Raw genomic sequence first — 15,413 nt, forward strand, 5'->3', positions numbered from 1 at the left:
CAGCCATATGCTGTCAACAGTCTTGTACATATGATATCCTTTGCACTCTGTCTTGCGATAGTTGATGAAGCCTGTAGCACAGTGATCTTAAGCTAGTGAGCTTGCTGTCCAAAGATTTAGTTATAGTACAATGATTAGACAAAAATCATTATAAACATTGATTGATGTTATCAATACTGTTAATACATTTATAGAAAGTTATCACTGTATACCTACAAGAGACATAATGTTCACCTTTGTAGTAAATTGTGAAACTGTAATCATCTGAAGAAAGTTGTAGGTATCTATATTTTTTTTTTCATACTTTCAGCTCTGCAGATAGCTGGCAGTGAAGTGAAGAGAACAGCCAGTCTGGAAACATATCTACATGGCCTTCTAAAGTTTACAAATTACTCTGTGAGACTGTTGGCATACACAAACGTTGGTGATGGTGTTCTGAGTACAGCAGTCTTCTGTATTACTGAACAAGATGGTAATAGAAACCCATGTAACATATTTATTATAATATTATTAGTATTCTGATAAGTGACAAATCTGTCTAATGTAGTTTTATAATTATGGAAGAAGTAGAGGTTGTAACTTGCCACATAACTTAAACAAGACATTTTGATTGTTCAAAGGCTCAACTCTAAGCAAGTTATTATCTTTACTACTTTTACTTGTATTCCACCCAAGATTTTCTGTTATTCTATGTGTGTGATTTGCTATTACATGCATGAAGAAACTATTATTCTTTTTCTGGTATTACTATTTTCCACTTCGCCCTTATTTAAGTACTTTGTGTGCTGACAAGAATGATTATTCTCATCAATTCACTTGTGATCCTTTCTGTTTGGTTTTCATAACCCTAAAATGTAATTTTTGAGTAAAAAAAAAAATTATTCACATTGCACTCTTTTCTCCATTTACCATCAACTGCCCAGCAATACAATTTATTATGCAAGTTTTGTTTACAATGTCTATAAAGTATAACCCCACTTCTATGTTCCCAAGATTGTTTTCTCACTGTTTAAGACCTTTTCGATTGGGCCCTTGAAATTCTCTATGTTCAGAATGATAATTTCCAGACACTTGTGAATTATTATAAATTTCCCATCATTTACATTTAGTGTAACAGCATACTGGTAATTGAGATATAATGATGCTGCTAAGGTGTTGTCTTTCAAGCAAGGTTTATGAACCTTATGCAGTAAACTTTCCCTAGTTCTGAAGTGCTAGCAGTCATTAGTTGGAACAATTCACACCACTAGTGTTTTATCTCCTAACACTACCAATCTAACAATAATTGTGTGTAGTGTTGTTCATTGTTGCATTGTCAAAGTATTAGCTTGAGGTATCAAGTCTGAATGGAAGGAAAGTAGACAAAAAGAAACAAGAGCTATGATAGCACCATTTTAAAATAATATATGAACCACTTTGGAGCTATTTTGATGTTTTGTTCTTTGAACTGTCACAGATGTGATGCCTTGCAAGAAAAATGTGAACTACATGGGAATTTTTAGGATATTATTGCGTTAAAAAATTACTACACACTCGTGGAACTTCTTTTGGAATAATGTCAAATGGAGTGAAGTTGGTTCCTAAGGTGAAATTGACCAAAAGATTCAGAAAGATTTTATGTTAAATAATAACACATTGGTGACAAAAATTCTTTTATTTTAGTTATTATATTTACTGTTTGAAAGCTCTTACTTCTGGATAAATGTACAGTACTCTGAACATATGTCTGAACACTAATCAGTTCTAGAAGGACTGATTCTTTTAACTTTTTTAGTGAACTGTAACTTCTACTTGTTTGACTGGCATGAAACCACTCTTTTGTCTTGATCTTAAATATGTCACATACTGGCCATTGACAATGACAACTATAGCAATAACTGAAATAAGTCTCCTATACTAACCTTTTTATAGACATGTAAATAAAATTGTGCAAATTCTTGGTGGAACTGGAGTGAGGTTGTCTGATTCTTTTCGAACACTTCTTTAAAGAATGTCACCTTTGGAACACAGCAACAGTGTGATCCAGTGGATGCAGCTAGAGCTGTCTGTAACAGTCTAATGTTGGAATGAGGGAGTCATTGTTGCAAGATAATGAATTTATGACATAGGTCAGAGTTGTGTTTGTTGCGTGATAGTATTGAGATCATACGAGTGTGAAAATGCTGCATGTGTACAAAAGTAAATCAGGCGAATTGAAAAAATATAGTCTTCATGTTTCAGAACTGTGCCCCACAAAACTTTTAAATGGAAAAATAAGAATCAACAAGGTGCCAGGTTCCCAAAGTAAAGTGGATTCATAGTCACCATGGTAAAAAACAAGGTGTCAAATGAGTTTTTAGTGCTAAAGAAGACTGTGCATTTCTTTGGAATTATATAAAGCAAATCTGTGATCATGTTTTTTTGTTCTTAAACTTTCTTTTTATATTCCTCTTAAATTAGTTTTAAAATTTATTTATTATGTCATGGACATACAAACAGGGGTATGACCATGGGAAACAGAATGGCTCTTTCCTATGCTAATCTTTTCATGGATCGTTTCAAGGGGGTTTTCCTGGTATCCATAAGTCTTCAGTCCCTGGTTTGGTTTAGATATATTGATGACATCTTTGCTCGTGGTGAGGCTGACCTGTTAAAATTCCGGGAATCTCTAAATACCTTCTTCCAACTAAATTTCACATTTCAAATGCCACTCCTGTTGTTTGAGAATACCATCCTCAGACAGATTTTTGGGCCAGTGAAGGATGCAGATGAATAGAGGAAAAGAAAGAACTGTGAATTGCAGAAGCTATACAAGTCGATGGACATTGTGGCAGTGATCAAAGAAAGAAGGCTGAAGTGGTATGGACACATAATGTGTCGAGAATGCCAGATCATCAGGCAGGTAGTGAAGGAAGATATTAGAGGCAAAAGACCATGGGGAAGATCACGACTCCAGTGGATTTATCAGGTCAGTGAGGATATGAGTACGCTGGGGCTGTCTGAAGAAGAATACATGGACCAAAAGGGTGTATACGACCTGAGACAACCAGGAAATCCGGGAAAAACCTGGGAATTTTTTCATCCAGGAGAAAACCAGGAAAAACCAGGGAATTTCTCAGAATTTTTGGAATTTTTCATTGTTTTAGCTTTCAGTTAAATTTTTGTAATTTTGACTGGTAAGAATTGATTCTCTAGCAAAGAATGTTACTGTATCCTGCTACTGGAGAATGATACTGCGAAATAAAATACAAGCAAGAGGAAAAAAATAAAACTTTAGTGGCAAAGGAAATGTGCAATTTACAACAACAAAACACCGAGCATGCACAAACATCTGAAAGTAGCAAAAATATGTCAAAGGCCATAGGGCGAAGACTATGTAATTCCTCGTAACAATAAACTGCTTGCTATGAGCAACTGTTCACATTAGGTTCATTTGACCAGTTGCCAGCGGGCTGATGCACATTCACAGTTGACTTGCGTATGAGCAGTACCTTCTGCCGCTTTCCGCTACTTGAAGTGTGGCTGTTAGCTGCATCGGCAGTAGCAGCAAGCAGCCAGATGCAAACGAGAAAAATGTTTCTCGCGCACCCTAGCTGCCAGATTCATGCATGCACAGAATTGTCTGAGTTGTAGTGGGGAGGGCGTTAGCCTCCACGTGACCCATGTTTGCGTTGAGTGATTTTGCTGCTTCTCTTCGTTTACAGATACCACGTCAAATGAAAACAAAATGGATTTCTGTGGTGGGAGCTATCAAGTGAATTAAAATACATTCACATAATTACGTAGGGCAGTGTGGAGGGTAAAAATCGTAGAGGGAGACCAAGAGATGAATACGCTAAACAGATTCAGAAGGATGTAGGTTGCATTAGGTACTGGGAGATGAAGAAGCTTGCACAGGATAGAGTAGCATGGAGAGCTACATCAAACTAGTCTCAGGACTGAAGACCACAACAACAACAACAATTACGGAGGACAAAAATATATTATTAGTTTCAGTTTTCTGATTTTATTTTGTTTCCAAGTTATTAGCAGTCAAACATTAATCACCTTGCAGAACAATGAAGTTATTTTTGCAAGTTTGCTAAAGAAATTTGGCTTTATTAATCTTTCCACAGACGAAGTGTTTCATTCCATAGTATTGGCTAGTTCCAACTGTTTGCTGAATTTCAAGTGCACGTTATCATTATCTCCCTTGTATGGCATTATGCCATAATAAAGAACCAAAAACGCGATTGTAGAGTACTGGTACTCCAAGAAAATTTATATCCCAAAAACCACACTGAGAAGCTTAACATCAGATGGGACCTACTTCATTGTGAATCTGGAAAAAACCAATGTGCACTTCAAGCTGAATTATGCATTTTAGTATGGTTTATGAAATTCTGATGCTCTTGGGAGTATCCTCTGATGCCGTTTCTTTTATGGTGTAATGTAAGCTCTCTTAGTGCTTTATACATACGCACCTATTTCTAACAGTCTCCGGATAGTATGCGAACAGTGGTTCGAAAAGCGTTACTTTCAAAGTAAATTTCTTTTTACGCAAGATGAATTATGTTACGTGTGAGAAAGTGAGATGAATTTCCAAAACACAGAGCGTTTAAAACTGAACGCTTCGAGGACCGGCCACTTACAAGAATTTCGAGCCCAGACATTTATGTCATAATTTTAAATTTTAGTGGCACACTTGTGTGATGTATCTTAAAGTATAACACACGCAAAAAAGAACAATATTACATGTGGAAGCTTAGCTTCTGTTGTAGCTTGTTAATCTTAGAGACCAATATTATATGTGAAATCTTAGATTGTCTTGTAGCTATACTATGTATATTAATGTAAACCGTTAACTCTTCCTCTTTGTGTGTTCGCGCTATATAACCAGTGATCTTGCTATTGGCTGACTATAACACGTGTCCTATGCTTTGAATATCTGCTGTCATCAGCTGGCGTGATCACGAGGCATGAGATATAATTGGCTTACAAAAGGACATTGCAACCTCGGTTTCAACGCTCCAGAAACTAACACGCTGTGTTTGGTGCAATTCGAATCTATACTTTCGTAATATGAAAATATGCAGTGTATATGTTGCTGCAAATCAAAGGTCATTCCAAAACTTCTCTTCCACGTCTTTACTTTTTTTCCGGGAAGTTCTATGTGAGTGTATAAAACGTTAACCATTCAAAGGATTGATAAGTTTTACAGTTCCGAGGGAATATCTATGGAAAACCTATTGTCACATAACACAGAAAAAGTGTATTTTTACCCAGGAAAAAGCATATTTTTTAAATGGGATATCCAGGAAAAATCTGGGAATTTTTTTTCCCTTGTCCCCATATACTCCCTGACCAAGGACACTGGAGGAGGCTGATTGGTGAGGCCAAAGACTGACTGTGGTTTGTGTGTCCAACACAGTAAGTAAGTGTGGTCATATTCTGAATACCAGGCCACTTTCCATGATGTTGATCTCATCCTCACCAAAGGCCAACTACACACTTCTGTCCACATTAAACTTACTAACAAACAACAGTACTTACATTTTGACAGTTGCCATGTTTCCCATCTCAAACATTCACTCCCATACAGCCTTGTCATTCAGGACTAATGTTTTTGGTTGGATGCAGTCTCTTTAGAGCAATACACTGCCATTCTCACCTCAGTCTTCACTGGATGTAATTATCCCACCAGCCTAATTCAAAAGCAGATTTCCCGGCCATCACACCCAATCCCAGTGCTGCTGATTCCTCAAAAAAAAAAAAAAAAAAAAAAAAAAAAAAAAAAAAAAAAAAAAAAAAAAAAAAAAAAAAAAATAATGTGCACATGTGCACTCCATTCTGTCTGAGATTTTGCCCACAACAACTAGCATAGCTTTTCATCACCATTCCAATCTCTGCAATATTCTTGTCAGACCCTGTACTCCCTGTGCAGCCTTCTTGCTACCCTATGGCTCCTACCCCTGTGACTGTCCCTGCTGCAGGATTTGTTGTCCTTTGCACCCTTTATCACCACTACCCCAGCCCTGTAACTGACAAAACATATACTATCAAAGGCAGAGCCGCCTGTGGAATGACACATCATATACCGGCTGTTATGTAAACACTGTTTGGCCTTTTACATCAACATGACTACCACCAAGTTATCAGTTAGGATGAGTGGGCATAGGCAGAGCATGCACTACAAAATGACAGTTGTGTCCTCAGTGACTTTTTGACCTCACATGATGTCTGGATTCTTTCCCCAGACACCAGTTTCTCAGAACTCTATAGGTGTGAATTAGTGCTACAACATGTCCTTAATTCTTGCCACTCACCTGGCCTTAATTTTGATGTCTCAGCTTTTCTTCACAGTAATTACTCTTTTCTTCACGCCATTTTAATTTTCTACATCTTTCATTTTCTGATCTGTCTATTTTTTGTCAACCCCCTCCCACCTCTGTTACATACATTGCACTTAGCTTTTCACTCTTACTAACTCCTGCACAGTGTTTTTGCAGTAATCTCTGTCTTGCATATTGCCCTGTCTTCTACCTTGAAGCTCTTTGGTTTTCAGATCTCGTCCAGTGATGTCCCCAACAATCAGTCATCCCATCTAGTAAGTCTCCCCTGACCCGCGGTTTCAGATGACTTTTCCAAAATGTACCTCCCCAATTCTTTTCCTTCAACCCTCTTTCTTCCCCTTCTGCCAGAAGAAAAGCCACTGGCTCCAAAAGCTTGCTTAAGTTTAACCTTCTTTTATGTGTGTGTTCTAAACTGTATGAAATACTTTTAAGGGAGGAGAGCCTGTTGTCATGATTTATCCTAAGAAGTGTCAAGTGCCCCTACTCATGACAACAGTTATTTTACCATGTGTGACTCCATATCCACCTGCTATGCTCTCTCTAGTTAACTTTACTATGAACTTGGTCCTAGTCATGTTCAGGTGCAGTCAATGCATGGTGTAGCTTGACATGGTGTAGCTAGGACATGAAGAAAAACAAAAGCTTTCAGTCCACATCCTCCTCCTGCTGGCCTTCTACCAACTGCTAGTTCCCAACTAGCCCCTTGACCACTGCCTTTCATTACACTCACTAGCTCTCGCCTAGCTCAGTCTAAATTATCAGAAGTATGATTGCCTGGGGTACCAAAAGAAATTTGTGACTGGATTGAGGAATTTTTGGTAGAGAGGGCACAGCAAACTATCTTGGATGGAGAGCCATTGACAAATGCAGAAGTAACTTCAGGTGTGTCCCAGGGAAGTGTGTTGGATCCATTTGCTGTACAATGTATATTAATGACCTTGGAGACAATATTAAAAGTAACTTCAGACTTTTGTAGATGATACAGTTATCTATAATAAAATAGAGTCTGAAAGAAGCTGCACAAACATTGTCAGATCTTGTTAAGATTTCACAACGGTGCAAAGATTGGTAGCTTGCTTTAAATGTTCAGAAACATGAAATTGTGCATTCATAAATTAAAAACACATAGTCTGCTACGACAGTAATGTCAGTGAGTCACAGCTGGAAGTGGCCAATTCATACAAATACGTGGGTTTAACACTCTTTAGGGATATCATGGAACTATCATGTAGGCTCATTCATAGGTAAAGCAGGTAGTAGCCTTCCGTTTATTGGTAGAACCCTAGGGAAATGCAGTCAGTCTACAAAGGAGACTGTTTACAAATGACTTGTGCAACCCATCCTAGAATATTGCCCAAGTGTGTTTGACAGGGAGTATTGAACATATACACAGAATGGCAGCATGAATGGTCACAGGTTTGTTTGTCCCCTGGGAGAGAAGTCACAGAAATGGTGAAGGAACTGAACTGGCAGAATCTTGAAGATAGACATAAAATATCCCAAGAAAGCCTACTTACAAATCTTCAAGAACCAGCTTTAAATGATGATTCTAGAACCCCCTACATATCATTACCATAGGGATAAGAAGGACAAGATGGAGTGAGTTATAGCACATGAAGAAGCATTTAAACACCCATTCCTCCAGCTCTCTATATGTGAATGGAATGAGAAAAAGCCCCAATAACTAGGACAAAGGGATGTTCCCTCTCCAATACACTTCACTGTCATTGGCAGAGTATGAATGTAGATATAGATGTGCCTGAAGGGCACAGATCTTCCTTTGCTGCAGCTCTATTAACCTATTCCTAGTGCATATTTTGTCCTCCCAAGGGCCTCAGTGACCTCCCCAGAGTTCTCTCCACTATCCCCTCCTGCCTCACCCTAGTGAAACCATTTGCTGCAGCTCCCACAATGAAACCCATTGATTACCTTCCTATGGCAACTCCCACAGTTTACACATATGAACAAGTAAATTGTTTATAGCAAAGGGGGAAAAAACCTAAATACGTGGAACTTGAAGAATTTTCTGAGACACATTACATTTATTGCACTCTACAATAATGTAAACTCTGGTAATGTGCTGAGTTCATCATGAGCATGAGTCCAGAAATGTCAAGCATATGTATGTATCTAACAAAGCACTGGATTGAAATCACACCAACAAAAATTCAAAATAATTCAACAGAAATTCAAAACAATTCGAAATATTTGCAATGCAGGGGTGCCAAAACTTAAATTGTACGATAAGAAAAAAAGACACTAGTGCGCCTGTTCATAGCAGAAGGTGTACTTGAAAATACACAAAGATATGCACAGTTCATTATGAGTAAGAGATCAATGTGTAAACAAGAGCCAGACCTAGATAGCAACTCTGAAAATTCAGTGTACAGTTAAACCTTCAACATAGTAACCACTAAATATACTGCGGAAGGTATTAAAATGCAACAACGCACAAAAATACAACAAGAATTGTGGTAAAAACTTATGTCTTGACAAGCACTTTTGTTAATAATGTTGTCTTGATGTAGAAGGATTTGTAATTTGTGGAATGAGACTTCTTGTATGAAAGATAATGCTTACTGTTATAAAACCTAGGTAAGGAACTGTAACATGCCACAGTTATTTTAAGTTCCACCTGAAAATCTACTTTCTTTTTTTCCAGTTCCTGGACCGCCAGCAGCCATAAAAGCTCATTCCCTAACTTCTGATTCCATTCTGGTTTCATGGCTGCCACCTGAACACCCAAATGGAGTACTCACACAATACACTGTTTACTACAGTGAGAAACATGGAGCGCAAAAGGTCAGCTGTTCGTATGTCTCATTTTGATGTAATAGATGATTACAACTTTGCTGAAATGATGGTAAACTTTCAGATTCTGTTTTCATTATTTGTCACATAATGAATATGAAAGACATTGTTCCCACATTACTGAATATTGCATAAGTGTAGGTTTTATGTAATTAGTCATAAATTTTATAGAATCATAATGGCAATCTGAGCATTAGGCTCTTTCTACTTATTTATAAATGACATATTCAACATCCCAAAAGATGCTATATCTATAATTTTTTATTTATAACTAGTTTCAGTCATAAATCATCAAGTCAACATAGTATTATAATTGTAGACAGTAGACATCAGACGTACAAGAAAAATTAAGAGCCCCCTGTAATATGCATTATGGTTCTCCAATTACTTCGTTTTGCTGATGTCAGATATAAGATCTAGTTATGAGTGCCTACTCTTTAGTGTATGTTATTACAGACGGTACATTGAGCACTTATAATTTGTCTTTACATCTATTATGAATGAACTGAAGTACCTGTAAAGTCCTGCTGTTCAATACAGTTGGCTCTTATGTCTCGCTTGTACATACGATGTCAGTGAAATGTCTTTTCATATTATGTTGACATCACAATGAACTGTGCTTAGGCATATTCTGTCCTATCAGTGGCAGAGCAATCATATGATTCACTAGCTCTTTGCAACTTTTGCGTAGTGTTATATGCGGGCATAGCAAACAACCAGCTGTCTACCCTGGCAAACTGAGACCAAGAGCAGAGTTTACCACTGCCAACTAATAGAATATGCTGATGATTGCAACACGTTTGTCTACAATGGCCTTTTCACAACCCATGACATATATGTCCAAACCCCCCCCCCCCCCCCCCCCATTTTCCTCAACCAGCTTCTCCCAACTACATAGTGTAACATTATGCTACAAAAATATATCAATTTACCGATGAGAAAAAGCTGATTTTGTAATTGGTTTCTAATTGGTTTGCAAAGTGAACTACAAAATATTAGAGTTACATATAGCAGAATGCTACTTGTCTTAGTCTTGTTCTCATGGTAGGGGTGCTTCACAGCTGTTAATACTGTTTTGATTCATCACACATGTAGGAAAATTGAACTTGAAATCCCATTAAATGACATAAGGAGATTCTTTATCCACCTTCACTAGATACTAAACAATGGAAAATCTCATAAAATGCGTCAGTTTTGACAACCTTGGCACACTGTGACATAGTGAACCAAACTGATAGTGGGACACTGAGCCAAAAAAATTACTACTGCCCATTATTGACATGACTGAACAAATATGTTTGCATTTAACCTTTTCAATTTTATAAGAATTTGGACTTGCAGTTTGGTTCTAAAGAAAGTATAGACATGTTTATTTGGAAATTATGATATTGTAAATGCACATTTTAATATAAAATTTAGTAAAGTGACAAATATAGATTGCTATTTATCATAAAGATGACATGTTAACTAACAAACAGGCACAATTAACAGACACTTCTACATAATCTTTTAGCCACATCTTTCATCAGAAAAAGAAAGAGAAACACACACAATTCATTCACACAAGCAAGCACACCTAACGCTCACATGACTACTGACTCTGCCAGCTCAGGCCAGAATCTGCCCAAGTTGCTGGAGTTGGCAGTAATGTGTGTGTGAGGTGTGCTTGCTTGTGTAAATAAATGCTGTGTGTTTCTTTTTCTGATGGAGACTGTGGCTGAAAGCTTACGTGTAAGTGTCTTTTAACTGTGCCTGCCTGCAACCTAACATGATCTAACTTTTCCTTACATTGTTGTCATTCCAGCCAGGAATTTCTGTTGTTTCATTAAATAAAGTGATTCTTTCATACAATCAAATTATAGAAGTGTTAATTTCTTTTTTGGTAGCATCACAGTTTTCAATGCTTATATTTTTGTAGAATTTCATTCTACTAACTGACATTATGCAACTGTTGTTTCTGAAATTACTAATTTGGAAGTGCTATTTCAGGAAATTATGTCAAACTGATTTTCTGGCACTTTTTATAAAATAGGAGTTACATAAAATAATGATAATTTGAAAACTGAGTTGCTACCAGACTACTTAAGTTCAATAACAGTTATGGAGTCGTATCCAAGTAAAATTAAGTAGTTTATGAAATATATGTTTTATATGCTTGAGACATGTATTGAGACATGAATTAGTCCTGGCATCAATCACGCCACTATAATGTTCTACATTACAATAGTTTGGATTGGGAATTGTTCTTTCAGTACATTACCCTTCGATCCTGCAATCTTTCTAGCTTCCTCTAGCCCCTGCCTCACATTCATCTCCACTCCCTATCCCTGTATCCCCATTTTTTCTCATTCTACACTCGCACTCTCTTTTTCCACAGTCTCCACCTTCCTCTTTTATATCTTCCTCTTCCAACAATACACATCTCCACGTCACTGTATGTCACATGAAACTCCCCATATATATATATATATATATATATATATATATATATATATATATTAAAAAAACAAAGATGATGTGACTTACCAAATGAAAGTGCTGGCAGGCCGACAGACAAACACAAACATACACACAAAATTCAAGCTTTCGCAACAAACTGTTGCCTCATCAGGAAAGACGAAAGGATGTGGGTTTTAAGGGAGAGGGTAAGGAGTCATTCCAATCCCGGGAGTGGAAAGACTTACCTTAGGGGGAAAAAAGGACGGGTATACACTCGCACACACACACATATCCATCCACACATATACAGACACAAGCCTACTGGCCATTAAAATTGCTACACCAAGAAGAAATGCAGATGATAAACGGGTATTCATTGGACAAATATATTATACTAGAACTGACATGTGATTGCATTTTCACACAGTTTGGGTGCATAGATCCTGAGAAATCAGTACCCAGAGCAACCACCTCTGGCCGTAATAACGGCCTTGATACGCCTGGGCATTGAGTCAAACAGAGCTTGGATGGCGTGTACAGGTACAACTGCCCATGCAGCTTCGACATGATACCACAGTCCATCAAGAGTAGTGACTGGCGTATTGTGACGAGCCAGCTGCTCGGCCACCATTGACCAGACGTTTTCAATTGGTGAGAGATCTGGAGAATGTGCTGGTCAGGACAGCAGTCCAACATTTTCTGTATCCAGAAGGTCCCCTACAGGACCTGCAACATGCAGTCATGTGTTATCCTGCTGAAATGTAGGGTTTCACAGGGATGGAATGAAGGGTAGAGCCACGGGTCATAACACATCTGAAATGTAACTTCCACTGTTCAAAGTGCCCTCAATGCAAACAAGAGGTGACCGAAACATGTAACCAATGGCACCCCATACCATAACGCCGGGTGACACGCCAGTATGGCGATGACGAATACACGCTTCCAATGTGCGTTCACCACGATGTCGCCAAACACGGATGCGACCATCATGGTGTTGTAAACAGAACCTGGATTCATCCGAAAAAATGACGTTTTGCCATTCGTGCACCCAGGTTCGTCGTTGAGTACACCATCGCAGGCACTCCTGTCTGTGATGCAGCATCAACGGTAACCGCAGCCATTGTCTCCGAGTTGATTGTCCATGCTGCTGCAAATGTCGTTGAACTGTTCGTGCAGATGCTTATTGTCTTGCAAACGTCCCCATCTGTTGACTCAGGGATCGAGACGTGGCTGCACGATCCGTTACAGCTATCCAGATAAAATGCCTGTCATCTCGACTGCTAGTGATACAAGGCCATTGGGATCTAGCATGGCATTCCATATTACCCTCCTGAACCCACAGATTCCATATTCTGCTGACAGTCATTGGATCTTGACCAACACGAGCAGCAATGTCATGATACGACAAAACCGCAATCGCGATAGGCTACAATCCGACCTTTATCAAAGTCGGAAATGTGACAGTATGCATTTCTCCTCCTTACACGAGGCATCACAAAAACTTTTCACCAGGCAACGCTGATTAACTGCTGCTTGTGTATGAGAAATAGGTTGGAAACTTTCCTCATGTCAGCACGTTTTAGATGTCGCCACTGGCGCCCAACTTGTGTGAATGCTCTGAAAAGCTAATCATTTGCATATCACAGCATCTTCTTCCTGTTGGTTAAATTTCATGTCTGTAGCACGTCATCTTCATGGTGTAGCAATTTTAATGGCCAGTAGTGTAAAAAAAACATGATGAGACTTACCAAACAAAAGCACTGGCAGGTCGATAGACACACAAACAAACACAAACATACACACAAAATTCACGCTTTTGCAACAAACGGTTGCTTCATCAGGAAAGAGGGAAGGAGAGGGAAAGATGAAAGGCTGTGGGTTTTAAGAGAGAGGGTAAGGAGTCATTCCAATCCCGGGAACGGAAAGACTTACCTTAGGGGGAAAAAAGGACAGGTATACACTCGCACACACACACATATCCATCTGCACATACACAGACACAAGCAGGCCTTTACAAATGTCTGCTTGTGTCTGTGTATGTGCGGATGGATATATGTGTGTGTGTGTGTGTGTGTGTGTGTGTGTGTGTGTGTGTGCGAGTGTATACCTGTCCTTTTTTCCACCTAAGGTAAGTCTTTCCACTCCCAGGATTGGAATGACTCCTTACCCTCTCCCTTAAAACCCACATCCTTTCGTCTTTCCCTCTCCTTCCCTCTTTCCTGATGAAGCAACCATTTGTTGCGAAAGCTTGAATTTTGTGTGTATATTTGTGTTTGTTTGTGTGTCTATCGACCTGCCAGCGCTTTTGTTTGGTAAGTCTCATCATCTTTGTTTTTAGATATATTTTTCCCACGTGGAATGTTTCCCTCTATATATATATAATCAAAAAACAAAGATGATGTGACTTACCAAATGAAAGCGCTGGCAGGTCGAAAGACACACAAACATACACACAAAATTCAAGCTTTCGCAACAAACTGTTGCCTCATCAGGAAAGAGGGAAGGAGAGGGAAAGACGAAAGGATGTGGATTTTAAGGGAGAGGGTAAGGAGTCATTCCAATCCCAGGAGTGGAAAGACTTACCTTAGGGGGGAAAAAGGACGGGTATACACTCGCGCACACACACACATATCCATCCACACATATACAGACACAAGCAGACATATTTAAAGACCAAGGGAGAGGGTAAGGAGTCATTCCAATCCCTTGAGCGGAAAGACTTACCTTAGGGGGAAAAAAGGACGGGTATACACTCGCGCACACACACACATATCCATCCACACATATATGTGTGGATGGATATGTGTGTGTGTGCGAGTGTATACCCGTCCTTTTTTCCCCCTAAGGTAAGTCTTTCCGCTCCCAGGATTGGAATGACTCCTTACCCTCTCCCTTAAAACCCACATCCTTTTGTCTTTTCCTCTCCTTCCCTCTTTCCCAATGAAGCAACCTTGGGTTGTGAAAGCTAGGAATTTGTGTGTGTGTTTGTGTGTTTTTTTATTGTGTCTATCTACCAGTGCTTTCCCGTTTGCTAAGTCACAGCATCTTTCTTTTTTATATTTTCTTTTTTATATATATTTTTCCCATGTGGAATTTTTCTATATATGAGGGGTGGGTGTGTTTTCTGTACTATAATAAGAATATACCTGTTGTAAACAAACACAATAGGGATGATTGGTCAGAAGCCATAGCACATGTACACTGGTGTTGCTACACTCTTGGAAGTAGGTCCTACTTATGTATTAGATATATTATTACTAAGTTACATTAAATGAAACTTTAAGATATTCCAATGTAATAACAGCCTTCAATGTTTTTCGTAATCACACTTTAGCTATGTAGTTTTTATTTCAAAAATCGTGTACAGTTACATCCTCTGCACTGTTGTGCTCTGATTCTCGTGCTGTTAATGCACAGTATGAAAATAACTGAGGCTGCTTTTTGTTCCGCAGTGAAATACATGTGGAATACTGTTAAAAAGTGCCAAGAAATAGGCTGTTCTTAAAGTTTTTCATAAATTTACTGAGATAATCGGCCTTGAAGTTTTCCCACCAATTGTATGCAATACAGTTGGTACACAAAGCCACAATGTACGTGTAGGGCAGTCAGTAACATAATAGAATGTTACTCAAATACAGGTAATTGTTCTTTGGTTCAAATCTCCCCAGTATCATTTTTTTCTCATTCAATTTGAAATAATTACATCTCATAATTATAAAACTCATCATCCTTTTTTATGAATAATGCACCTCTTCTTGTTTCTAATTTCATATTGCACACAAAATTCCTGTTTTCATTTCAAATACAAATTCGTAATTATCTACGTTTTATGAAAGACTGCCCATAAAAGTT

At 38.4% G+C, this 15,413-nt stretch overlaps 1 protein-coding gene across 1 annotated transcript in view; it reads left to right on the plus strand.

Moving 5' to 3' along the window:
* Positions 1 to 15,413, plus strand: part of LOC124780123 (Down syndrome cell adhesion molecule-like protein Dscam2) — a 372,570-nt gene that overhangs the window by 234,670 nt on the left and 122,487 nt on the right. Inside the window, exons 19-20 of the mRNA XM_047253757.1 lie at positions 311 to 472; positions 8,974 to 9,113. Coding sequence (XP_047109713.1) covers positions 311 to 472; positions 8,974 to 9,113 — 302 coding nt within the window. The remainder of the gene's footprint in view (positions 1 to 310; positions 473 to 8,973; positions 9,114 to 15,413) is intronic.

This window comes from Schistocerca piceifrons, chromosome 1 (genome assembly GCF_021461385.2).
Source record: "Schistocerca piceifrons isolate TAMUIC-IGC-003096 chromosome 1, iqSchPice1.1, whole genome shotgun sequence".
NCBI lineage: Eukaryota > Metazoa > Arthropoda > Insecta > Orthoptera > Acrididae > Schistocerca > Schistocerca piceifrons.